Here is a 27,186-nt window from a genome sequence, read left to right as displayed (position 1 = left end):
CTTGGGTAAAAACGCTAAGGGACAGTGCCCCAGCTTGGAGTTCAAGCCCCAGCACCAGAACAACAACAAAGGAAGGAAAACGACACTCCATGCTAACATTTCCCACAATATTAAGTTTATAATTCTGAAATGAAAAATAACTGTGTCCCTTCTTCCTTTCTTTAATTATTTTTTTCAACGCTGAGGCTTAAACTCAGGACCTTCTGTTTGCTAAGCAGGCAGTGAGAAAACTACCATGCCTTTAGCTCTTTGTGCTTTGGTTATTTTTGAGATAGGGTCTCATGATGTTTACTCCAGGACCAAACTAGACAAAGATCCTCCTATTTATTTATGCCTTTCACATTGCTGGAGATCATACACGAATACCACCAAGCCTGGCTTGTTTGTTGAGATAGGTCTTACATTTTTGCCCAGGCTGACCTCAAACTATAATCATCTCAATCTCTGATTTTTACTTCCCAAACAGGTGGAGTTGCAGGCATGAGTCCAGGAGATGGATGCATTCTTGTAGCAATATTTGCCTGTATGTACAGGCATCTTGTAGTATCTCAGGTCTACAAAGGCTAAAGGACAAAGTCTAACTCTAATAATTGGAATTGTACTATTTTATTATATTAAAGTTCATCTTTTTCATTTATTTTTGCCAGTCCTGGGCACTGAACTCTAGGCCTGGGCAATGTCCCCGTGCTTCTTTTGCTCAAGGCTAGCTAAGTCTACCACTTGAGCTACAGCGCAACTTCTAGCTTTTTCTGTGATTAACTGGAAATAGGAGTCGCATGGACTTTTCTGCTTTGGCTGGCTTTGCACCATGTTTCTCAGATCTCAGCCTCCTTAAGGAGCTAGGATTACACGCATGAAGCCTGGCTTTTTCTTCTCTCTTTTGCCTCCTGGTCCTGAGGGAAGCCGTTTTGTTCTGTTCCTATTCACTCACCCAGGAACTGCTGAATCACCACAGGGCCAAAGCAATAGGGCCAATCAGCATGGACTGAAACCTCCAACATTATAACCTTTTTTCTCTATAAGTTGATTGACTCAGGTATTTTATTATAGTGATGGAAGGCTGACTATCTCAGAAGTACTATGCTTCATACATTCTCCTCATCCCAATTTACTGGTGCCTTTGCTACATAGTTTAACAAAATTGATTTTGGTTGAAAGGGAACTTAAGAAATTCTGTGCCAACCGACATAAGAAAATACTTCCATTACTATTTGGCAATCTTCAGAAAACTTAGGCATGGGAGTACTACCAATCTTCAGGCAATGCCTCAGCCCACTGATAATGAGAATAACATTTGCATGACAGAATAGATCCAGTGGCCTATTTAGTGGGCATAGAATAGCTCTGGCCCTAAGAGAAAGAACTCAAAGTCTCGTGGCAAGTGGCTTCCTTTGTGAGATTCGCTTTGTACAGGAGGATCATAAAGGCTCTGGGACACCCTGTCTTAATGAACTCTAGTGATTCCTCTTGCTTAATTGTCTGTGCATCTTCTTCAATGGTAGTTATGGTTTCCGACTTGCTTCCACCTGAATTCTCTGGAACCCTGAAGATTCTTGAGTCGGGTCACTCTGCCTCTTTCTACACCATAACCTGTGTGTCCACTAGCCTCTCCATGAGAGTCTGTCTTCTTCAAGCCTGTGTCCACTGATGCCCTGCTCGTCAGCGCCCCCAACTGGAAGATTGTTGATTTGACTTGGTCCCTAACATGTCCTTCTTGATAAAAGGCCATGTTTGAAAAGAAAGGATATTTTCTGCTCCTTAAAATTGGGTACCAAAATTGCACCCATTGGATAGTTATGGCTCATTGTGATGCAGAGATAAAAGTAGCTTCTTCACAGCTAACAATCTGGCTTCTCTATGACCCCAAAGATGGGACAGTTGGGGACTTGATTATCTCAACGTTCATAGTAGGTAGTTGAACTGGCCAGGAGGCTGTCATTTCCTTCTCACAAGGCTGGTCCCAGTACTGGTATAATCTAGGTATCCCTCCCTGGAATTGCTTGTGTTCTCTTGTTATGTAATTCAGAGGTTTGGTGGATGTTTTAGCTGGAACTCAGAGCAAGCAGGGCAAGGCTAAAAGGGATGGAGGTCATTCATCCACTCTGGAAGTTACCAGAGAGGCCAAAATGGGAAGTGAAATTCCTAGCTGAGAGAGTTCACTGATTTCAGAAAAGAATTTTTTTTTTTTGCCAGTTCCGGGCTTGAGCTCTGGGCCTGAGCACTGTCCTTGGATTTTCTCAAGGCTAGAGCTCTACCACTTGAGTCACAGCACCACTTCCAGCTTTTTCTATGTATGTGGTACTGAGGAACTGAACCTGGGTTTTTGTGCTAGGTAAGCACTCTACCACTAGGCCTCGCTCCCAGCCCCAGAAAAGAATTATCTTAGCCCCCACTGCCATTCCTGAGAAGTACTGAGAAGTTCACCTTGGGTGATTGTGACAGGGTCACATGCTCAATTCTCTCTATTCTCAATTCTGCTTACTCTCTATTTCATTCCTGTCTGTCAAGGCAGCAGTACTTTTGAGGCTGTCATTAAAAAGTCATTTCACAGGTAGGCCCTAATGGCTCATGCCTGTAAACCCTAGCTATTCAGGAGGCTGAGATATTAGAATCCTTATTTGAAGCAGCCCAGACAGATAAATCCAAGAGACTCGTATGTTCAACTAACCAGCAAAAAGCTTCGAGTGGGTATATGGTTCAAATGATAGAGTGCTAACCTTGAGGGAAAAAGCTACAGGACAGCCAGGCCCTGAGTTCAAGCCCTAGTACAAGCATACAGAAAATGTCTCTTAACTCTTCCTCGCCTTTTTCTTTCTTTCTTTCTCTTTCATCTAAATAATTAACATGTTGGGTAGCAATAAGCTACCTCCTTGTGGCAAGACCACCATTTTGACTAGCAGACGACATTCACTGGTTTGTCCCATGGATTCTTCCTAAAAGATGCTGTGGTGGAGAGATGTAACCACAGGAGCAAAGCATATCCATCAAGTATATATTCTAAGTCTCTGTCACTGTAACCTGACTCTTCAAATGCCTACAGAAAGGGGGAAAATCCCTTTTCCTTCATTACTAGTGAGCCTGAATTGATGCCATGAAGTAATGTTCAATTTCAAGTATAGGCTTTCTCTCCCCTCCCAACTTTTCTTTTGTTCTGAGACAGGGCCTAGAACTCAGTATCTGATTCTCTCACTCATTAGCTAGCTGAACCATCCACCCCTCTTCTCTTTCTTCTAAGCTATAGGAAAAAATAAAACCAACAATTTGGGAAGGTGGCCTGTTTTCTTCCAGCATGATTGAAAATTGACATAGTTGAGAAACTCTTGCTGGTTTTGATGACTTGGCCATGTTGGGTAAACTGGCTTATCCTCTGGGCAACTCACTGTGATGTTCCCTTGTTTGCTATATAACTAAGATTATAAAAAATTTCTTTCCACAATCAAGTTAAAGGCATTCTTTCCACTTCCTGGGCACGTGGTATTTCAACAGAATCATAAACACATGGTCTCTTGCAATGATGAAGATGCTTTGATCTCTTGGTAACTGGGAAAATGTGAAGTCCAGAAAACCCTGCAGAGAAAGTACTTTTGTCTGACTTTTGGTATACATGAGGGCAGGCTGAGGTCTGTCTACCAGCTGAACAATCAGAGAGGAACTAGGCAGGTCTCAGATAAACACGTCCAGGCTCATGTTGTCTGAACTGGTCTGGAGTTTTTCAACCTTGGCAGCTGCCTTGGGAGGGAATGGAAGGGAGATCTTTGCTGGGAATCTGACATTGGGTATTGGGGGAGGTTTTTCAGAGAAAAACTGAGCTTGAAAAAGACATCAAAATGAGGTATGAGGATGAAAGGGCTGGGGATAAAGAGCTCAATTAAAAGAAGCATTTTAGGGGCCTAGTGGTAGAGTGCTTGCCTAGCATGCACGAAGACCCGGGTTCAATTCCTTGGTACCCCACATACATAGCAAAAAGCCAGAAGTGGTGCTGAGGCTCAAGTGGTAGAGTGCTAGCCTTGGGAAAGTCCAAGGACAGTGCTCAGGCCCTGAGCTCAAGCCCAGGACTGGCAAAAAAAAAGAAAAGAAAAGAAAAAAAAAGAAGCATTTTAAATGGAAAGATGAAGGCAATTGAAAGTCCCTGTCACAGAGCCTGAACACAGTCTATGACAGCTTCCACCCCACCTCTTCCCAGCTTCAATCCCTGCACTTGCAAGCCTGCAGGGGGCACACATGAGTGACAGAGAAAAATCTCCAGCCCCCACCACGGGGAGGTGGCAAGAAAAGCTGTTCTGGATTTAAATTAGAAAGTAGAAGCGGGCTAGTCAGGTCCCACACAGATTTCCTATGGAGAAGTCAACTCACATCTTGACCTGACATTCAAAACTCGACCAGTCACCAGGTACTCTGGAGGCCAAGACCCAGTGATGCTACCTGCCTGGCAGAAGCACCAGCGTAACAGCCAAGGTGGCTGCATTTGGAGAAGGGAGCTTTTGAAGGTCATTCCGTTAAGACTGGGTCCTGAAGGTGGGGTCCCGAGAACAGGGCGGGGTCCCATGGACAGGATGATGGCCCTTATAAGGGGATTATTTGCAAACCAAGAAGAGAGGCATTGCCACCTAGCAAAAAAATCAGCCAGAACTGAGGAGAAATACATAACCACTGAAGTGCCAACCCTGCCTCCAGTCTGTGGTGTTTGGTTATAGCAGCTGGAGCTAACTAAGACGGAGCAGATATGTGCAAAGGGGGTGGGGGCTAGCCCTTGTCCCCTGGGTCAGCTTCAGTGCCATCTTCACCAGGAAGTCTACCTGAACTTTCGCAGACATTCTCTCCTCTGCTAATCCTGATGAAGCCAGCCATATCTCAGATGTATAACAGGTTTTCCTTAGCACACTGAGAGGTGTGTTTTGAATGGCTCCCACTCTGCCTCCTCTACTTCACCTCCCAAGTTAACGCTGACACAGAGGCAACTTCCAGGGGTTCTGCTGACATTTGGCTGGGCTTAGAGTTACCACCCTGCAGGATGGGTTTCTGAGTTACCCCTTCCTGATCTCTCCTCCTTCATCCCTCATCCTTGAGTCCTCAGGCCAGTTCTGTCACACTGCTGCTTATTCTAGAACAGTGATTCTTTTATTTTTTTTTCCCCCGGTCACTCATGGGGCTTGAATTCTGGGCCTGGGTGCTGCGCCTGAGCTCATCAGCTCAAGGCTAGGGTTTTCTGGTGGTTAATTGGAGAAGATAAGTGTCTCATAGACTTCTGTGCCCAAGCTGGCTTTGAACCATGATCCTCAGATCTCAGATTCCTGAGTAACTATAATTAAAGGTGTGAGCCACAGGCATCCAGCTGATTCTTCGATCTTTTGAACATTAACATTAAAAATGTGCATCTTTCGGGGCCGGGAGTTTGGCCTAGTGGTAGAGTGCTTGCCTAGCATGCACGAAGACCCAGGTTCAATTCCTCAGTACCACATATATAGAAAAAAAAAAGCTGGAAATGGTGCTGAGGCTCAAGTGGTAGAGCTCAAGCCTTGAGAAAGTCCAAGGACAGTGCTCAGGCCCTGAGCTCAAGCCCAGGACTGGCTTAAAAAAATGTGCATCTTTCCATAAAATATTGCCTTTTTCCTCTTCTACAGGTTTTTGGCAAAAATGCTATTCCTATCATTTCACAAAAGATATTTACTCTCCAGGCATGAAGGAATGGAATTTAGTGACAGGCCTTTAGGTGAAATGAGTTGAATTTAATGACAAACTTGGAATATTATTCTTTTCTTTAATTCTTCAAAGAACACGTGAGACTGTAGCCTAGAGAAGATATCCGCTGGGCAATTGGGGGGTCTCTGCTTAATGGTTTGTAGCCAGTAAGTGGCAGGCTAGAGGATACCTCAGCCTTGGTAACCCTGAAGCCCATGTCAGCTCTGGATGTGTATGTGCCTGTGTATTAAGTTATGGGTCATGCATTCATTCAGTTATTCCATAACTGTTCATTGAACTCCTACTATGTTCCTGTCATCTTTACACTGAGGACATTATGAGTCATTCTTCTCATTCCTCTTATTGTCTCTTGCTTTCCTTTGTTTTATTTTATTTTGTGTGGTTGGTTATGGGGCTTGAACTCAGGGCCTAGGATTACAGGTTTGAGCCACTGATGCCTAACTCCTTTCTGGTTTGTTTGTTTGTTTGATGAATATAAAATCAATTCTTAGCTGGGTGCTGGTGGTTCACACCTATAATCCTAAATTACTCAGGAGGATGAATTCTGAGGATCGTGGTTCAAAGCTAGCCTGGGCACAAAAGTCCATGAGACTCTTATCTCTAATGAACTAGCAGAAAACTGAAGTGATGCTGTGGCTTAAAGTTTTAGAGTGCTAGCCTTGAGCAAAAGAGCTTAGGGATAGCACCCAAGCCCCGAGTTTAAGCCCCACAACTGACAAAATAAAATAAAATAAATTCCAGTTCTTGGGACTCCTCTCCAAATGGAGAGATGGAGAGTCTTGCTATTTTCCTTTCATGGTTTTCTTTTTGCTTTCAAATAAACTTACACTGCTTTACCTTAAAACCAAATTCAGTTCTTCCCTCAGCTCAGTTAACTATTTTTCTGAAGGCCATTGAGGGAAATGATCAAATGACAATAACAACACAATAATATAATAATATTATAGAGTCTATCTCTCAGGACAGGAAGGAAATACATTATTTTATCAGGCCACAGCGACTGTCTAACCAGTGTTCTGTGTATAGCTGTCTGCACAGGTCTTCAAGATTTGTAGGGTTTCTAACATAAGCCCTGCCTTCCACCAACCAATAACCAACTCTCCCTAATATCACATTGCTAGAAATGATTCTTCTGGATACAGTAAACTATCACCCATAAAGCTGTCAAGGTGCTTCAAAACCACAAGCAAAAGTTAATCGTGCAAAGGTAAGATCAAGGTTGTTTGAGTAAACATTAATATTCTTGAACCAATTATTCAACTTATTATATTCTATGCAAGGTAATAACCTGCATTTAAACATTTCTGGTTTTGAGTTATGACTCTTTTTTAAAAAATATGACATGGATAAGACAAATACAAGGAATCTTGCTCATTAAATAGTCCCATTAATTTAAAATATTAAATGAAACTTACTGTGTATTCTGATTCCAAAGGTCCAGGTAGAGAAGAGGGAAAAGAAAAAAAAAAAAAAGAAAGACAATTATTTAGATCACATTTAAGTAGAACATAAAACCACAGAGCTAACAAATAGTGGTGAGGTGTAATTATTTAAAATGTTGTAAAGATATCTCCCCCCCAAATAAGATATTGATAAATACTGAATGTCTCTATGATGCACTGAGTTTGGAGTTTCCCAGGATATTCTTGTGGTTGGCCAGATAAGGACAATAAGACAAGATTCAATTAGCTCGTAGGTTTGTGGCTAATTAAAAACCTAAGTGTTGGCATTGTCAGAGCAGAATTAAACTCTAATAATTCCAGCTGAGCATTTCATTACCCGCAAAGGAAATCTTTTAAGTGGAAAAGCAGCTTTTATAAAACCAATATGAAGAGCTTGTTACGGTGAACTTGAAGTGGGATCTCCAATGTAGTGTGTTTAGGAACAGGAGCCCAACTGTCTAAATGTAGGGGCCACAGTTTGTGGTCAAGAGAATGTACTATCATTGCATTAGAAGGAAATTGATTGTAAAGATTTTTTTTTTTCACATTCTCCAAGAGAAAAAGGATCTCAGGAACAATGAGAGAGACTCATTAGACATTTTTATTTCAAAAGTCACATCATTTAGAAGGGCCAGGATGCTGTAAAACAAGACAACAGCTAGCTTGCAGACATATAACGGGGGAAGGGGGAGGAGGCTAAAGATGATAAAATCTCTACAACTATCATTAATAGTGTTTTTTTCCTCATTCCCTCACAAGGTCTGCTCAGATAATTGGCACCAACTCAGGGAATCTCAGCTACTGCTGCAGCATGGGGAATATTTCAGGACTTACCTGTAATTGTGTAGGGATAATAGTTCCATGCCTTCTCAGTCACATAAAATATTTTAGGGACCACAGCTCTAGCCCAACTAGGCAGTTTACTAAAAGAAAAAAACAAGAGAAAGGGAGAGGAGGGAAAAAGCCATTAGAGTCGGTTCAGAGCCTCATTTCCTCCTACTGGAACTGGCGGAAACCTGAAGAATTTCTTCTTCTTGCACTCATTCTTTCTCCAGCTCTGCTCCTTATGGTAGCAACCATTTTCTGGGCCCTCAAAACAAGTTTCTACCTGGCTCAAGGAAGGGCAGCTCTGAGCCTGTCCTCATGGATTGAATTTGCAAGCGGAGGAGAATTTGAGGCCTGGTAGGTGCCGTATATGACAGGTTTGTCCAACCTGTCCTTTGTCTCCTGGGACTAGAACAGGGGAAACAGAATGTACATATGTATAAGCCCCAACAGGTATCAACAGAGGCAAATGCCAGAGACTGAACCCAGCCTGACAACCCACACACACCGTGTGTGTGTGTGTGTGTGTGTGTGTGTGTGTGTGCGTGCGCTCACGCGCGTGTGTGTGAGCTCTGAGGCTTGGATTCAGGGTCTAGACAGTCCCTGAGCTTCTTTTTGCTCAAGGCCAGTGCTCTACCACTTGAATCACAGCCTCACTTCTGGTTTTTTGGTAGTTCTTTGGAGATAAGAGTCTCATGGACTTTGATGGCCTGGCTGACTTCAAACCGTGATCGTCAGATCTCAGCCTCCTGAACAGCTAAGATTACAAGTGTGAGCCACTGGCACCTGACATTTTGTTTTTTAATGGACAAAAGCCATAGAGTAAGAAGCTGGTGACACTAAAGAACAAAACACAGCTCTTTGAAACACGTTGGCGCCACCTCAAATTGGACTGTCTCCCTTTCCGGTGCCTGGGAATATAATCTGATTTGAAAATAGGGTCTTTGAAAGTATAATTAAGTTAAGGATTTCAACATCAAATTATCTCCTGGGTACCAGTAAGTCATGCCCATAATTCAGCCTGGGTAGACAAGTCCAAGAATCTCTTGCTGGTCTAAGAGCCAGCAAAAGGCAGAAGTGGAGGTGAGGCACAAGTGGTAGAAATGCAGTACCTTGAGTGAAAAAAAAAACAAAACACAAAACTAACCAGAAGTATGACACCCGAATTCAAAGCTCCAGTACCAACACACACACACATAATCAAAAATCAAATTATCTTGGATTTAGGGGTGAGCCCTAAATCCAGCGACCCCTAAATTCAGCGATTGGCTTTTTCCTTTTCTTTTTTGTGTGTGCTGGCACTGGGGTGGAACTCAGGACCTGGGCACTGTCCCAAGCTTTTTTGCTTGAGCCATACCTCCACACCCAGATCTGTGTACCCAACGCCCCTCCCCCATCCTCCATTAATTGGAGATAAGTGTCTTAAGGACTTTCCTTCCTGACTTAGCTTTCAGCCTCCGGAGTAGCTAAGACAAGTACCAGCCATAAACCAGCAAGATGCTGGACAGCCATTTCTGGAAGACAAATTTTCAGAAGGCATGGGTCCAGAAGCTTTTGTGCAAACCAACTTCCAGTTAAGTTTTATATGTTCCTTTCTTTGTTTTCTTCAAGGATAAATTGTCTTGCAGAGTAGAAGCCCAGAGAATTTCATAACTATCCCTTACTATATTTAAGGAATAGGTGAGATTAGTACTTAGAATGTAGCTGCCTGTATTTATTTCACCTAGTGCTATAACGAGGGATTTTTCTGTCTTTCCAGAGGCCGCCATTTTGTCTTTGCTGTTTTGCAGCCTGCTGAAGAGTCTGGATGCCAAGGCTAGCAAGGAGGATGAAGTCCATTCTCAGTCATTAGGGCCGAAGGCTAGCAGGAGGGGACATCAAGAAGCAAATTTGAATTCCAAGTTGGTCAAACTAAGAAAGGAAATAAATATAACTAATAATAGAGCCCCAAGCCCCCAAATCCCTCTTGTTGGTGGACTATGAATGCCAACCAGAGCCAGTGAAACACTGTGTCCCTACCTCTGGTTTCTGATAATCCCACCTTTGAAAAGATAAGATGTGCATTGTCAATAGCTGGCTGGACCCAATCCAAAGTTCTGGGGTGTTTATCAGAGTCAAAACAAATATAGGGGAGACATCAGTGAAGGCTGATGTTCTCAGGTGGGTTCTGAGAAGAAAGACCAGTCCAGGCACTTAAAAATTTACATAGAACTCTCAGGTTGAACTCATGGGCCTGGGTACTGAGTTCAAGGATGGTGCTTTACTATTTGAGCCATAGCTCCACTTGTCACCTTCCGGTGGTTAACTGGAGATAAGAAGCTCAAGGCATCTACTGCCTGCGTGGGCTCCATATGGAGATTCTTAGAGCTCAGCCTTCCTAGTAGCTAGTATTGCAGGTGTGAGTCACAGGTACCTGGCTCACCTAAACCTCTGATTGCTGCTTTGAGGTGAATTTCTCCTGTCTAGTCATCTCAGCAGTGGCCACTCATCTACCTTAAATTCACAGTTATCAAAAATGGCCAGCCTTCATAGGGATAGGTATAGCTTTTACCTATGCTTGATTCTCCCAGTCACGGATGTGGAGGAGCAATGGAGGTTAATGTGAAGTGAGAAGACCCCACTAGCTTGCTTAAAGGAAACAGTGGCCACCCAGATCCACCTGCCTGGACCTTGATCCTACTATTTAGCCTGAGATGATATAACATACCCAGTGGATAGGGCTGTGTGTGCTCAAGCCACAGGAAGGTGTTTTCACATGATTTTAATGGACCGAATCAGAGTTGGAGATGCTCCTCAAATGAAGCAAGGCCTCAATTAGCTTAGATAACTGGAATTGGCTTCCTACAGCCTCAGGGCACCTTCTCCCTCATTCTGTGGTAAGGAGCTGCTCACTTTCACTGTATGTCTTCCCCAATCCACTGGCATCCATCCCTCCAGAATTCATTCCTTATAGACTTCTAAGAACCAGACTCCTAACCACAGTCACTATTTATGAAGGAAGAAGCAGAAGAAAACCATCTGTAGTTATCCATTCCCAACGAGGCTTTCCCTACTTATAAATAATCAGGACTCTGGATGCTAGCTAGAATCCTTAGTTTTGCTATTTTCTTTAGCATCTTATCTAATACTATAAACCATGACCTTTCCCCTAAATCATAATCATTTAACCAAAATGGCTGCACTAATTTTCTGAAAGAAAGCCATTCTGGATGTGTGTGTGTGTGTGTTCTAGTACTGGGGCTTGAACTCAGGGGCTTCACACTATCACTTGGTTTTTTTTGGTGGGGAGGAGGGTCATGGGTCTTGAACTCAGCCTGGGCACTATCCCTGAGCTCTTCAGCTCCAGGCTACTGCCCTACCCCTGGGCGTGGGCGTTGCCCCTGAGCTCTTCAGCTCAAGGCTACCTCCCTAACCATGGGCCTGGGCATCCTCCCAGAGCTCTTTAGCTCAAGGCTACCGCCCTACCCTTGGGCCAAGCCCCACTTCCCATTTTCTAAGGGTTAATTGGAGATAAGAGTCTCTGGTCCTGGGCTGGGAGTTTGGCCTAGTGGTTAAAGTGCTTGCCTAGCATGCTTGAAGACCCGGGTTTGATTCCTCAGTACCACATACATAGAAAAATGCTGGAAGTGGTGCTGAAGCTCAAGTGGTAGAGCTCTAGCCTTGAGAAAGTCCAAGGACAGTGCTCAGGCCCTGAGCTCAAGCCCAGGACTGGCAAAAAAAAAAAAAGAGTCTCTGGTCCTTTTGTTTCTGGGCTGGCTTTGAACCTTGATCCTCAGATCTCAGCCTCCTGAGAAGCTAGGATTACAGGTGTGAGGCTTTGGCTTTTTTTTTTTTTGTTTGAGTCCAGGACTCTAATTCAGTATCTGGTGCTTTCACTCATTGGCTGGCACTCTACCACCTGAGCCACACCTCTTCAAGTCACTTGGCTTGGCTTTTTTTTCTTTTTGCTAGTCCTGGGGTTTGAATTTGGGGCCTGGGCATTGTCCCTAAACTTCTTTTGCTCAAGGCTAGCACTCTACCACACGAGTCAAAAGCGGAGTCAGCTCCACTATTGGCTTTACTGGCAATTTATTACAGCTAAGAGTCTCATGGACTTTCTTGCCCAATCCTCAGACATCAGAGTCCTGAGTAGTAGAATTACAGGTGTGAGCCACTGGTGCTTGGCTCACTTGGCTTTTTTTGCTCCAGGGCGGCACTCTAGCAATGGAGCAATACCTCCAGCCCAGTGAAGCCTTCAGATCTACGTCATTTACTGGGCCAAGAGCATTATTAAAGTTCAATTCCCTCCAAAGACCAATGTGATAAATAAACGAAGCCTTAGCCGTGTGGGAGGCGGCAGGGCATTTTGGAGGTGGGAAGAAGTTAGGTCATTAGCACTGAGCCTTTAGAAGGACCCCAGCCTTCTTCCTCTTCTGCGTTCTCAGCACTGAGGGACTGTGCAGCACATCTCACTCTACCATGTTACTCCATATGACTACCAAAGGTCTAATAGCAAGGGCTCGTTGCCACCACCAGCTGTAAACACCAACATCAAGAGCCATGATGAACCTTTTCTCTTTATAAGTTCATCATCTCAGGTGTTTTGTTACTGAGACAGAAAGCTGATGAACACAATGCTTTTTAAGTATGCTTTAAGCCCACTAAGAAACCTCCTTTCAGCCCCTAGATTCCCCAGAACACATCATTATTGGGATCATTTTTATCAGAGAAAGGAAAATTTCCTTTTTCCTACAGCAATGATTTATGAGAACCAGCAAAGGAGAATGGAATTAAATGTCTCTGCTGTTGCTGTCACTTTCATGATGCATACTGTCACACAGCCTTCAATTCTAAGGGAAAGTGTCACTCAAATTTACTATGAAGTGTCAGCCCAGAGTTTCTCTCCTAGGAAGGAGAGCTTGGGTCCAGTCTGCAGTCCATGCATGGGCTAGGGTCAAATCTCCCAGGAAGCCATCTTGTCAAAGCTCAAGTATTAAGAGACATTTCAATGTCTCTTTGTCAACACCTGTGGAAGGCAAAGAAGCATTTGGTTTCTTCCTCTTTTTTGTTTTGTTTTGGTGGCTCTGGTATACAACACCGGGGCATCACCCTTGTTAGACAGGCATTCTACCACAGAGGCACACTGGAAATCTGAGACTTAAACCATTCCAAGCTGAAAAAGCCAACACAGGACTTCCTCCCGCTCAGCCCCTTAGCCCTGTCGCTGGGCCCCGGGACTGGGCTTAGGAGACAGGAACTCATTTCCCCCAAATCCACATGGCCCTCCGGGTCAGGGGAAGAGGCAGACCTTGCATCTCCTCCTAGGCTGGAATGTGGTGTCTGGTAATTCTCTGATAAGAATCCATGGCTCGCATCCAGCTGTTCACATGGTGATTTCTGAGGTTTTACAATGTCACTCCTCACCTGCTTTGACTCCTTTGGTGTGAGTGTCTCTTCTGGCTATCCGGGGCACTCTAAACACACAGAGGCCTACGGCTTCTGAGGCTGAGCTATTGCCAGAGGAGGCAAAGCTGCCTGGCTTTTTCCAAAGAAACGGTGTCAAACCTGAGTTCCTTGAACTCAGACCCAGACTCTATGTCGGAGGCATCTCTTTTGTTGGGTGCTGGTAGCTCCTACCTGTAATCCTGGCTACTCAGGAGGCTGGAATCTGAGGATTGCAATTCAAAGCCAGACTCCAATAAAATACCAAAAGGCCATAGGTGGAAGTATGGCTCAAGTGGCAGAGTGCTAGCCATGAGCAAACGAAGCTCAGAGATAGCACCAGGGCCCTGAGTTAAAACATAGGAATGGTACCAGAAAGGGAGGGGGGGGGGGAAGAAAGGGGGAAAGGGGTATGGGGAGAGAGGAGAGGCCTGGTGGAAGGAGCTTGCCTGGGGCAGGCTCCTGGGAGCCTCTGATTGGATGGAATTAGGGTGAGGTGGGTAGGCCAGATGCTCTGTATTCACCTGCATCTTTCAGGAGTGAGGCAGAGAGGGGTGGATGCCTGCAAAGATCCCAAACAGGCATAAACCTTCTGTTCAGGTGATTTCCCATGGGAGTAGAGGGAGTAGAACAGAGAGGGTCTGGTGGCAGGGGAGTTTCTAGAATATTCTTCAGCCTTGATATGGGGACAAAATAAAATAGCCTGGTCTGGAGGGCAGGAAAGAAGGAAGCCCCTGACATATCCCATTTTTTTCCCAGAGTACTGTCACCTTTCAATACATGTGTGCATACACATGTGACATGATAGGGTAAGTATTTATACAGGATATATAAATATATGTTCTAAAATTCATCATGACCTACTAGGGTGACAGGGCACTCGAACTCCCAATTCGAAGTCAAGTCCCATCAAGGTAGGGATCTTTGTTTTGTTCACTGTTAAATCTCCTATACCCACAGAAAGCAACTTAATACGTAGTTTGTTTCTTGGTTTTGAATGAGTGACGATGGATCCCTGCGCATGCCCAAGTCAGTAATGATGGTGAAGAATCTTTGGCAACAGCAAATCGAGCAACCACAATTTGCTGAGAAACCTGCTGCCTGGCTCTCAAAGCCAGGGGTCCCCCAAGCTGATAGTAGGAGCCTCTTGGAAAATGGCAGGGATGTGTTCAGCCCATCTGAGAGTGTGGAGAGAAGAGGAAAGCGAGACTTAAGCCATGGCAACAGCTTCTACCAATGAGCAGTAATGGCCAGGGCCAGGGGACCGGCAGGTAGACTGGCATATCTGCTTACAAAGAAATTACAGAAGCATTACTCTGCCTTCTGCAAGACACCAGAGGGCCCAAGAGCATGCAAGGGAAGGTCAGGACCACGTGGGAAAGGAACCCGGCTGGCACGGTACAAATCCACTCAGGCATGGGGTAGAATAACCCTCAGAAGCTGGCATCGCTCCCTGACTGGCAGCTGCCAGCACAGTCTAATTAATCCAGGAGTCGTGGTGCTGAAGAACATGACACTTTATGACTGAACAAAACAAGCCTAAAAATAGTCCCCCATCTTTTCTCCAAAGCCTCGCCACCCTCCCAGGCCTCAGTGGGAAGGGACTGGAGAGACACCAGGACCACAGGGGAAAATCAAAGGTGACTGAAGAAAATCCCGCCTGCATGTTACTGGGCGTGAGTTTTATTTAGAGCCACTATTTTCGAGTCTGATTGGAACCTTGTCTCTTATCCCTCGATGCCAGTCAAAACCAGGAGTTTAGAAGACAAGCCAAACAATATGGCTTTATTTGAACGGGATCAAAAGCCCCCTGAGAAGCAGCAAAGGTAGGGCTGTAATAGCACTTATGTGAATGGATGAATGCATAAGTGCTAAGATATCTAATCACTAAGTGATTCCCCACTTCCATGCACTATAGACATGGTAAGGAAACATGAAGACGGAGCAAGTCCTTGGAAATGAGAGCGAAGCACTAAAACATAAATGGGGTTATAAAAGGGACATGCTACTCAATTAAAAATTGGCAACAAGGGCCCAATGCAGTGGCTTGAAACAAATATTCTAGCTACTCAGGAAGTTCAGATCACAGGACCACAGTTCAAGGCCAGCCCAGGCAAGGCACCCAATTAAACAACAAAATGCTGCAGCATTTTGTCCTCCAGCCACAAAGTATCATGGTTCTGGGTGGCCTGGGTAAAAACAGAAGCCCTGACTTGAAAAATAACTAAAGCAAACAAATCTGAAGGTGTGACTCATGTGGTAGAGTGGATGTTTAGCAAGTGTGAAGTCCAGAGTGCAAACCCCAGTACGACCCCTACCAAAAAAATGGTGGTGGCATTGTCACTGGGTTCTTTTGAGCCCCCTCAACTGCTGCCTATTTTTGTACCTCCAGATCGTTTTGTAGATCCTTAACATCCTCCCAGGAAATACTCTTTCTGCTATGAGAACCAGTTTCTTTCATTGGCAACTTTGTGTGTATGTGGTTTGTGGTTATGTGTGTGTGTATGTGTGTGTGTACACATACGTGTACACTTGTCCATGTTAACTGGGCTTGGAATCAAAGTCTTACACTCTTGCTTTTTTTTTGCTTGATCTGGCTTTGAACATAGATTTGCAGAACTCAGCCTCCTAAGTAACTAGGTTTACAAGTTTGAGCCACTGACATCCAGCTGGCTCACCCTTCCCACAGGCAACTTATGCAACAGCCAAAGTGATGGACAGATGTCTGGGCTTGATGTGGTGATAATTATGGTGGAATGTAGTTCCCTTCTCAAAAATTTGCTTCTCTGGACATGAACCAGAGCAGGCGCTGATGACATGGGCTTTGATGATTGCCGGTGCCTCTGATTCTTACTTGGGATAGTGAATTTTTAACAAGGCAGTGTGAATGTGCTTGACTTTTCATATTGACTGCCAGCTCCAAAATTCTGGTCCATCAGGTGCTGGATGCACTAAGCTAAGTTATTTAAATGGGCCCTGCAAACAGGCAGATTCTGCTAGATGGACAGATGAACTCAAATGCTGCCACCAGCCAGCCTTGGACGCCATCTTGATCAGAAAATGGGACTATGCCTTTTAGTAATGGGGGCCCTCTACAATCTGTTCAGTTTGTTGTATGTTACACATTTCAACGACTTGTCACATGACAGCCTGGCCAACCCGGCAGTCACGTGACTTCTACTTACAGGCCACGCATCAGCTTGAAGAGGCTCTAAGTGTGTGTGGGGGGGAGTGAAAGAATAGGTTTTATTTTCTTTTGAATAGTGGGAATTCACCTTGTTGATTCATAGTTCTGTCACCTAGCAATATTTCTTTCTCTTGCTATGCTATAATCTCCATGGTGCTAAAATACATATTTCTACTCTTTCAAATAAACCCAAAGCCTTTGAAATTATAAAATGATAGACTCAGATCATCATAAAGTTGCGATACTTTATGTGAGGCACAGTGGCTTTTGTTGTGGTAATCCTAGCTATTTAAGAGGCAGAGATTAGGAGGATGGCAGTTCAAGGCCTGCCTAGGCAAAGAGTTAGGGAGATGCCATCTCAATTAATAAACTAAGCTTGGTAGTATGTACCTGTATCTCATATTTGGGAAGCTGTTGGTAGAAAGACTATAGTCTGAGGCCAGTTCTGGTGGGGGGTAGGGGGGAATAAGGAAATTTTTAACCTAGAGAAATAACTAATGCTAAAAGAACTAGGCGGTGCCTGCCTAGCAAGCATTGGGCCCTGAGTTAAGACCCTATACCAAGGAAATAAGGGAAGGAAGGAATAAACGCATGAGTAAACAATGCTTCTTTGGCCTGTGCCTCTTTGGTTACTGAAGCACAACTGGGATATCAAATACACACTAGTGTAGAAAATTAAGAGTTTGGGCTGGGAGCATAGCCTAGTGGTAGAGTGTTCACCTAGCATGCATGAAGCCCTGGGTCCAATTCCTCAGTACCATTTTCACAGAAAAAGCCAGAAGTGGCTCTGAGGTTCAAGCGGCAGAGCACGAGCCTTGAGCAAAGTGTCCAAGGAAGGACAGTGTTCAGGCACCAGGACTGGCGAAAAGAAAATTAAGAGTTCCAAACATTCTCCCATATCTGTCTTTCTGAGGGTCAGGTGGGGCACAGAAATGGAGGGACAAAGATGAACCAGGGCAGTAGTGGGACTCAGTGGACACTGTGTTGAAAATGGACTATATAACTTGTGGGTGGAGATGGGAAGGAAAAGCCGGGAGAGAGCGAAGGAAAGGGGGAGAGAATCCAAAAAGAAATATGTTCATCATCTGACTGATGAAACTATAAATCCTCTATACATCACCCGTATCATAACTATAAAAATCAAAATGTTAGTAAAATCGAGTCTTCTGGTTTGTCTGACTGAACCAACCCTCTGAGGTGCTTACCCCTGTTCGGTGTTTGAATCTGCTTGGACACCCCATCTGTGGGGGCCCCAACAATGTCCAAATAACCCTACCACTGTACTATTGACTAGAAAGCATGACTATGGTCTCTGACAGCTGCAGACTTGGACATTTCTCCCCTCCATCCTCTGCCATTCCCACCCACCACTCAAGTCCTGGTAGTCTCAGAGCACACAGAAGTTGAATTCTTGGCCACCTCACCCCACCGTGGATCACCTCACGGGGCTGTCTTTCTTTTTTTTTTTTTTTGCCAGTCTTGGGCTTGAGCTCAGGGCCTGAACACTGTCCTTGGACTTTCTCAAGGTTTGGGCTCTACCACTTGAGCCTCAGCTCCACTTCTGGCTTTTTTCTATGTATGTGGTACCGAGGAATCGAACCCGGGACTTCATGCATGCTAGACAAGCACTTTAACCACTAGGCCAAACTCCCGGCCCACGGGGCTGTCTTTCTATGCGGAGCATTCTCGATTCTGCCAGTCATTCTTTACCCTGGGGAGACCTAGTCCTCTCCACTCATGGGGTGCCCTCCGCCATAGTGAAGTGGCATTACAGAACAGGTAAAAACGTTCCAGGCATGTTCTGACCAGTGGGGAAGTAGGGAAGGTGATGTCCTCGCTTATTTCCCCTTGTTTCTTCTCATGTGATCCAAGAGTATCTGTATCTAGTCTATGTATGTATTCTATGTATCTATCTGCCTCTGTGTGTGTGTGTGTGTGTGTGTGTGTTTGTGTGTGTGTGTGTTCTCTCACAGAGACCATTCTTCTTGTGTATATGTCCTCATGCAAAACGGCTTCATAGTCAATTGTCAACCAGAATCATGGGATTTCAAAACTATGCCATTACAGACCTTGGAGTTCTTCTTGTACAAGTGATGTTTTAGAAGGCAAAGATATAGCCACTTGTTCTTGTTTCACTGTATCCGGGTGTGAAATAAACCATAATTCCAAACTACTACTGTTTTTCTGAATTTTTAGAGTCATTACTCTTCCTAGCTTCAGATTTCTCAAAAGTTTGGGAAAGGAGGGCCAGGCGCCATGTCTCATACCTAAAATCCTATCTACACAGGAAGCTGAGATCTGAGGATTACGGGTTCAAAGCCATCCTGGGCACTAAAGACCATGAGACTCTTATCTCCAGTTAACCACTAGAAAACCAGAAGCAGTGCTATGGCTCCAGGGGTAAGAGCTTAGGGACAATGCCCAGGCACAGAGGTAGGGCAGTAGCCTTTAGCTGAAGAGCTCAGGGACAGCACCCAGGCCCAGAGTGCAAGCCTCGTGACAGACAAAAAAAAAAGAACTAAAGAATGAAGGAAGGAAGGAAGGAAGGAAGGAAGGAAGGAAGGAAGGAAGGAAGGAAGGAAGGAAGGAAAGGAAAGGAAAGGAAAAGTAAGTTTGGGACAGTTTCTAGATATTTGGGCCACTACTGGAAAGATTAAATGGAGCTGAATTTAGCTCTCCAAGTCCTATCATTACTTCCTCTTTCTCGGCTTCCTTTTCTTCCTCTTTTTCCTCCACCTTCCTTTGACTTCTTGTCCCTTCTTTCTTCTTCCTCCTTTCACCAATACTGGAGTTTGAACTCAGGGCCTACCTACCATTCTCATTCAGCCCTTTCTGCCTATGCCTGGGCTCTACCATTGGAGTCATACCTGTAGTCTGGCTTTTTGCTGGTTAATTAGAAATGGAATCTCAAGGATTTGTCTGCTTAGGCTGGCTTCAAACCACGACTCTCAGATTTCAGCTTCCTAAATAGCCAGGATTACAAGCATACATTACTAGTTTCTTTTCATTATTTGCCTCCTTTAGTTATGGAAATGTTTATTTTTCACTTTTTTTTGCCATGTTTCTTCTTTTTAATCTGGCAGTACTTACAGTTTATTTCTTTATGCCTTATTAGTTTATTGCACTCTACAAATAATAAAGAATAAGTTATCTATATTTCCCTGAATTTTTATATTTAAATATTTAACCGATTTGTAATGTGATTAAATTTTGTGTATGCTGTGAAGATAGACGCCTACTTGCTTTTCTGATTGAAAATTCAATCATCTCTACATCATAGACTCAGTGGTTCATCTTTTCCTTGCTAATTTCTTATGTCAGTCTTGCTCAAAACGAAGCATGTATAATGACTTGGATCTATTTGGAGGCTCTTTTGTTCCATGAGTTCATTTAACTCTGTTCTAATATCCCGCTTCCTTAATTACCATTTTTATTTAAAAAACTATGCTGTCTGGTAGAGCAAGTCCTTCTTATTTATTCAACTTTTCATCAAAACTGTTCATATAAATTTTACAATAATTTTCTCCAGCGGTATTTTTTATTTAGCCTGTTCTGGGTGCTGTCCCTGAGATTTATCGCTCAAGGGTAACACTACCACTTAGAGCCACAGTTGCAATTTCAGATATTTTGCTAATTAATTAGAGACAAAACCTGAATGGGCTTTCCTGCCAGGCTGGCTTCAAATCACGATCCTTAGATCTCAGCCTCCTGCTAGGATTAGAGATATGAACCACTGGCACCTGGCTTTCTAGTTGCATTTTTAAAAAATAACACTATTAGCAATTTAATGAGACTTACATTGAATTTATAGGTTGATTTGTGAGTTTATAGTAATTTTCAATCCATGAATATGGTATACCCCCCCCCACTAGTTGTGGGTTTTTAAAATGTCCTCTAAAGATTTTGGATATCTTAACAGGTATCTTTAAGTTTATTTTTCTATTGCAAATTGATTTTCTAATTTCTGAATATCTTATAAATTAATAGGTTCCTATAATATTACTTTTCTATTGTAAATGAAATATTTAAAAATTATATTTTTGAGCCAGGTGCCTGTGGCTCACAATTGCAATCCTAGGTCTTCAGGAGGTTGAGATCTGAGGCTCACAGTTCAGAGCCAGCATCAGGCATAAAAGTCCATGAGACTCTTATCTCCAATTAAGCAACAGAAAATTGGAAGTAGGGCTGTGGCTCAAGTGGTAGAGCGCTAGCCTTGAGCTGAAGAGCTTAGGGACAATGCCCAGGCCCAGAGTTCAGGCCCCATGACCAACCAAAAAAATTCTATTTTTGAAACTATTTTTCCTACTGCATGTTAATACGTGGTATTTGTTCATTTGTGTGGGTACTAGGGGTTGAACTCATGGCTTTAAATTATTACTTGCCCACAGCTGTTGCTTCACCACTCGAGACACATCTGCAGTTTGAACTTTTCTGTCTAATTGGAGATGGAGTCTCTTAGACTTTACTGCGTAGGTTGGCTTTGAACTGTGATCAAGCAGGTCTTTATGTGGGGCTGGGTAATCAAACCTAGGGCCTTGTGCATTCTGGACAAGTTCTCTGCCACTGAGCTACATCCCCAGCTGTTCATTCTTGTTCTATGGTCTTGGTAAGATCTTTCCACAAGGTCAGACAGAAATGGTGATAATAAGAATACTTATTTAGTTCTTGTCTTCACAGTAGACAAGCATTCAGAAAGATTTCTTTCATGTCAACTTAATGAATCTCAGGACTAAATCTGATTAGGTCATAACTTATTATTATTCTCTAAGGTATTTAATTTGCTAATGTTTTCTAAAGGATGTATATGTTCTTAGCTGAGAATGACCTATAACTTTTTTTGTGTGCCAGTACTAAAATTCACTTCTTACTCTTCTTTAGCTTTTTTTGTTCAAGGGTAGAACTCTACCACTTAAGCCACGGCTCCACTTCCTCATGCTTTATTATGATTTTTAAGATACTGTGATGCTGGGGTAGAACGGAGGGCCTTCAATGTGTTAGGCCAAATGCTGTACTACAAATTGCTGCATCCTTGGACCTTTCTTTTGCCAGTCCTGGGCTTGAGCTCAGGGTCTGAGCACTGTCCTCGGGCTTTCAAAATGTATGTGTTCTATGTATCATACATTATTATTATTATTGTTATTGTTATTGGTGGTGCCGCCAGGGATCTAATCCAGGGTTTTCCATGTACAAAGGAAATCCCACACTCTGAGCTACCTCCCTCTTTATTCTCCCACCTTCTATGGATTTAGTGTGTTTTTCTCTTGTTCTACTATTCCTTCAGACATTCCTTCATCTTTTTTTTCCATATATTTTTTATTGTAATTAATAGAAGGGTTACATTATATTCACCAAATAGAGGGTACATTACTTCACATACATTGATACCCTTTCTCATGTCTTATTCCCCATTTCCCTCCCCAGCCCTCACCCCACATTCCTTTATCTTAAAAAAAAAAAACCCTCAAAACCAGTCAACTTCTTTTTTCTGATTCCTAAACACCTTAGAGTGTTTTTTTTAAACTATAATTACTACTCTTCTATCTTTTGTATTATTGTTTTCTACTATTTAGGTTTACAGGTATAGCATCAATTAACTCTTGTTAGTGTTTTAAAAGCATTCTGTGCTTATTCAGATTTTCCCAGATATTAACCAATTAACTTATTAAATTACTTGTTATTCTGGATACCTCTCTCCTCTCTAGACTCAAGAGCCAGGCACGTTCTTCCATTTGAACCATGCCCTAGCTCTTTTTTTGTTTTTGGTTTCTACTTAACTAGGATGTCACACTTGTGTGTGTGTGTAGGTCCTGGAATTTGAACTCAAGGCCTAGAGGCTATCTCTGAGCTTTTTTGGCCAAGGCTAGTACTTTTTGGTGATTAATTGGTGATAAAAATCTCATGAACTTTCCATCTTCCAACCGTGACCCTCAGGTCTCAGCCTCCTGAGCAGCCAGGTTAACAGGCAGGAGCACCCGGCAGGATCTCACACTGTTTGTCCAGGTTGGCACTCTTTTTCCTTTTTTTCCCTTTCTTTCTTTCCTTTTTCCTATTGTGAGGCTTGAACTCAGGGTCTGAGCATTGTCCCCGAGTTTTTTCATCTCTTCCCTTTTTCTTTTTTGCCAGTCCTAGGCTTGAGCCCAGGGCCCGAGCACTGTCCTTGGACTTCCTCAAGGCTAGAGCTCTACCTCCTGAGCCTCAGCACCACTCCCAGCTTTTTCCTTTTCTTTTTGCCAGTCCTGGGCTTGAGCTCAGGGCCTGAGCACTGTCCTTGGACTTTCTCAAGGCTAGAGCGCTACCACTTGAGCCTCAGCACCACTTCCAGCTTTTTTCTATGTATGTGGAACGGAGGAATCAAACCCGGGTCTTCATGCATGCTAGGCAAGCACTTTAACCACTAGGTCAAAGTCCTGGCCCTCCCAGCTTTTTTCTATGTATGTGGTACTGAGGAATTGAACCTGGGTCTTTGTATATGCTAGGCAAGCACTCTACCACTAGGCCAAACTTCCAGCTGAGCCATTTCATCTCAAGGTAGAGCTCTACCATTTTGAGCCATAGCTCCACTTCTGGTTTTCTGATGAATAATATGGAGATAAGATTCTCCCCGACTTTCTAGCTCTGGCTGACTCCCAACTGTGATCTTCAGATCTCAGCCTGGGGAATAGCTAGGCAGGAGCTCCTTGCTCCGAGCAATCTTGGTCCTCTTATTTCCACCTTCCCAGTGGCTGGAATTACAGGTGTATACCCCTACGCCTGGCCAGTTTTCCTCATTCATGAAGTGCAGTCTTTTATTGTTTTAAAAGATGATCTCTGGATAATAACCTCTCTCACCTATTGATTGTCAAAAACTTTTTATGCCTGATTCTCGGGCCACACATTTCTTGCCACCAGGGGCACAATGGCCCAGCCCTTAGCTGACTGGAGCTCCCCCAGGGACCCCCTGCTCAGGGCTCCTGGTTTCCTTAGCACTCACCAACCAGCCTGCCTCCCCACTGTGATTTAAGTTTCCCTCTAGCCCTGGTACCTGAGGAGTCCCCTTTCTTTATTTTGAGTTCAGCTTCATATCATTATATTTCCTCTTGTCCTTGATGCAGGAAATGAGTGAGGGTCTACATTCACCTTCTTTGCTATTATTACTGCTAGTCTGCATCTTTTATTCATAACAAATTTCCCTCCTCACTAATGTTAATAACTCGCCTTTAAAATAAATATCCTTTTTTTTATAGTGAAAACAGACAGGACACAGACAACCAGGCACTTCTTCTTTGGGTTCAGCAAAGGCTATAAAGTTGCTGAGGTTTTTTTTTTTTTCCTGATTTTTTTTTTTTTTTTTTTTTTTTTTTTGGTACAGAGGGAACATTCTCTAGGCAATAGCTTTAAAGAATGTCATCATCTGCCAAGAAATGGAATTTTCCATCGTTGCTGTGTTCCTGCACCTTCCTCTCTGAATTCTCTTTGCTCTTCAGAGGAAGCCTGAGGGGGACACTGGCTCCAGGCATGTCCATCTCCTCCATTCTCAGAAGGCCAAGGGGGACACTGAGAAGCATGTCTCTGTAAAGAAGCCATTCCTAGGCTGGAATGTGGCTTAGTGGTAGAGCACTTGCCTAGCATGCATGAGGCCCTGGGTTCCATTCCTCTGTACCACATAAACAGAAAAGGCTGCGAGTGGCACTGTGACTCGAGAGAGTGCTAGCCTTGAGCAAAAGCAGCTCAGGGACAGTTCCCAGGCCCAGAGTTCAAGTCCCACAACCAACACAAAAAGAAGAAGAGGAAGATGAGGAAGATTATTTAACTTCTCTTAGAAGCCTGGGATCAACCTCATCCACATTTCCTCATGGCTGAGGAACTTCCTGGTCCCTCAGCCCCAGCTAGAGGAACTAGAAGACTTACATCTATCTACCTTGGTGACAAGTTTCAAAGTCTCTGGTCAGGGTTGAAATGTTCAAGGTCAACCTGAAGGACAGTGAGGCCCCACAACAGTGGAACCCCAAGATGGCTCTGCTCAGAAACAGCTAGCCGTGTCCAAGTCTAGCTGTGTCAAGGACAGATGAACAGTTGCCAGGGACAGTTTGAATGCTCACAGTGGGCCAGTGAGAGGCCACAAGTAGGTGGGGACTGAAGTATACATGGAAGGCTGATTTCCACAGTTCATTTCAATCACATCTACTTCACATTCTAACCCAGAAAATAGTGAGAACACACGATGGCTTGAATGGGGGGGGGGGGGAGGAGGGAGGATAAGGAGACATCAGACCAGTCCAAGTAGTCCATGATGTCATTAGAACAAAAGAGATATCAAGCAGGAAAGACAAGTGTGATCCATATGGGTTTAAAATCCTTTCAAAAGGGGAGGGACAAGTTTGACCTTGGAAAAGCAGGGTCTGATGGAGAAATGGCATCACACATCGATCTAGTCTCCAATGTCTGTGACTTTCTCCAGTTCCCTTTCCAGACACCTGACTACCACTCCACTACAAATGGAAGCCCTATTTTAACAAGACCCAAAGCCCACACAGACACCTCCTGCCCCTTCCTGCCATAGGTAGGGCATCATCTCCTCCTGACAGCTAACACAACACCAGAAAAGACAGCCCTGCAGTCAGTCATTCAGTTCAGATGGGCTGTGATCACACACAGTGACTATCAGACTGGATCCTACATCTTAGGGGTGGGACAGATGAAGGGCCAAGTTGCACAAGGAAAAGGCGAGTCTGGGGTCTATTTTGCAGAATGAAGGAGGGGGTGAGTTGTGACTTCAGAAGCCCCGTGAGCACCGGGGCTGCAAGGATGCTCATGAGCACTTTTCTTTGCCCCACACCCCAGATGTCCCTCACCCGGGTTTTGGCATCAGGACTCTAGGGTATCTCCCTAGTAGCCAGGGACTTACCTGCTGAGATACACCCGCTTCTCGGTGAACTGGCCATTGCCGTGGTGAGGGTCCTCGAAGGGCTCATTTTGGACAACCTCCACGCCCTCTCCCCGGTCGCTCTGCTCGTGGCTGTGCTTGCTGATCATGTACAGCTGCCCGATCTTATACTGCAAAACACACAGACAAGGAGACACAGGTCAGTCGCTCGGGCCTCTGAAGACCCCCGACCCCAGGCACAGCGCATTGAGTGATCCCACCCCTGACTGCCCCTAGGCCCCATGGAACTGTGAAGACGGGGCCCGTAGTCTGGCCCTATAGGATTCTATGGAGCAGCTGGGCTATTTATATTTAGCTCCACCAAAAGGCAGCTTTGGCTGTGTTACTTCTGTCCCTGCTTTGTACCTAATCAGTATGCTTGCCAGTCATGGAGGATTGCATGTCCCCTCCCCAAGTTGCAGGGCTCTGTCCCTTAGAAGGACATATCTTCTAGGTGGCCGGACATCAGAACCTCTTGGAAGCTTTCAAAAGCTCCAAGGAGAGCCTGAGTTCTAGAAACCTTTGCCACACTCCTCATCCAGTTCCATGACAGTTGATGGAGCCTCTGGCCAAGAGCCCCAGAGATTACTGCCCTCACCGCAAATGACCCGAGGAAGCCAATACAACAGGGGTACTTTCTGTCCTGTCCTCACTTTTAACTTGTGCCATTCTTGGGGCTTGAACTCAGGGCCTGAGCCCTGTCCCAGAGCATTTTTGCTCAAGGTTAGCATTCTACCATTTGAGTCACAACTCCACATTTAGCTTTTATTAAATTTTAAGTAGTTTACTAGAAGTAAGAGTCTCATGGACTTTCCTGCCCTGGCTAGGCTCGAACCACAATCCTCAGCTCTCAGCTTCTTGAGTAGCCACCAGCACCAGGCTCCATGTTCACTTTTGGATTATTCCACCCAGGACCCAGCCAAAGAACTTCCACAGTGGTGAAATTAATTTGATAGAAAGGTGGTGAGAGAGAAGGGAGAGGCAGCGAACTTTTACCCACGGCAAAAGTCCATTCAAGGTCTCAGGCAGCATGACGTGTTCTTGCTGAGCTCCTTCCAACACAGCCATGACATCAGTGAGGGACACGAGAGGAGCCCAAATCTCCAGAAAGCTAATGACAACACCCAGTGTCCCTTCAAAGAGCAAGGATAAAGGTCCTTTGAACATGTGCACAAGAGGAAGAAATAGATTTCAACTTCAGGAGGCAGAAGAAATACTCAAGGCAGCAGTGGATGGTTTCAAAGCTCAGAGGCCATGGATGGCTCTTGCATACTGAGCCTGGTAGAGAAGTCATGAAAAAGCTGGTGGGCTCTCAGCTGTAGCCGGTCCAGGCGACCAGGTCCAGTAACCATGACAACAGCAGTGGGCTACTGCTGCTGCCTGGGTCTTCTCAAAGGGCTGTGCTTCCTGTGTGAGCCACACCCCGCTCCAGAATACAAATTTGCCTGCATACTTGAAGGGAGGAGGGAGTGCAGAGGAAGAGGGGAGAGACGCAGCTGGAAAATCACTTCCATTTCAGAAAGGAATTCTAGGTGCAGAAGCTTGACCTGGCTCCTCCCTAATCCGGGACTACTTTTACTTCTGCTTGCAAAAATGGTAGCTCTTTGCCAGGATAGCAAGAGTAAGAACAAGTCCACAGATGGTAAATTTGTGAGCTACACCTGTTAGATCAATGACCTACATTGCGCAAGTCTTGTGATGGGGTATTT

At 44.4% G+C, this 27,186-nt stretch overlaps 1 protein-coding gene across 1 annotated transcript in view; it reads right to left on the bottom strand.

Moving 5' to 3' along the window:
* Positions 1-25,623, bottom strand: part of Pitpnc1 (phosphatidylinositol transfer protein cytoplasmic 1) — a gene marked incomplete at its 5' end in the record, with an annotated part of 105,086 nt that extends 79,463 nt beyond the window's left edge. The window contains 3 exons of the mRNA XM_090351489.1: positions 7,116-7,123; positions 7,977-8,065; positions 25,460-25,623. Coding sequence (XP_090207615.1) covers positions 7,116-7,123; positions 7,977-8,065; positions 25,460-25,623 — 261 coding nt within the window. The remainder of the gene's footprint in view (positions 1-7,115; positions 7,124-7,976; positions 8,066-25,459) is intronic.
* Positions 25,624-27,186: the final 1,563 nt, after the last annotated feature.

The sequence above is a fragment of the Megascapheus bottae genome, chromosome 17, assembly GCF_031878675.1.
Source record: "Megascapheus bottae isolate mThoBot1 chromosome 17, mThoBot2.hap1, whole genome shotgun sequence".
Classification (NCBI taxonomy): domain Eukaryota; kingdom Metazoa; phylum Chordata; class Mammalia; order Rodentia; family Geomyidae; genus Megascapheus; species Megascapheus bottae.
Note: the sequence above shows the minus strand (reverse complement) of the source record. Positions and strands in the feature narration are given on the sequence as shown.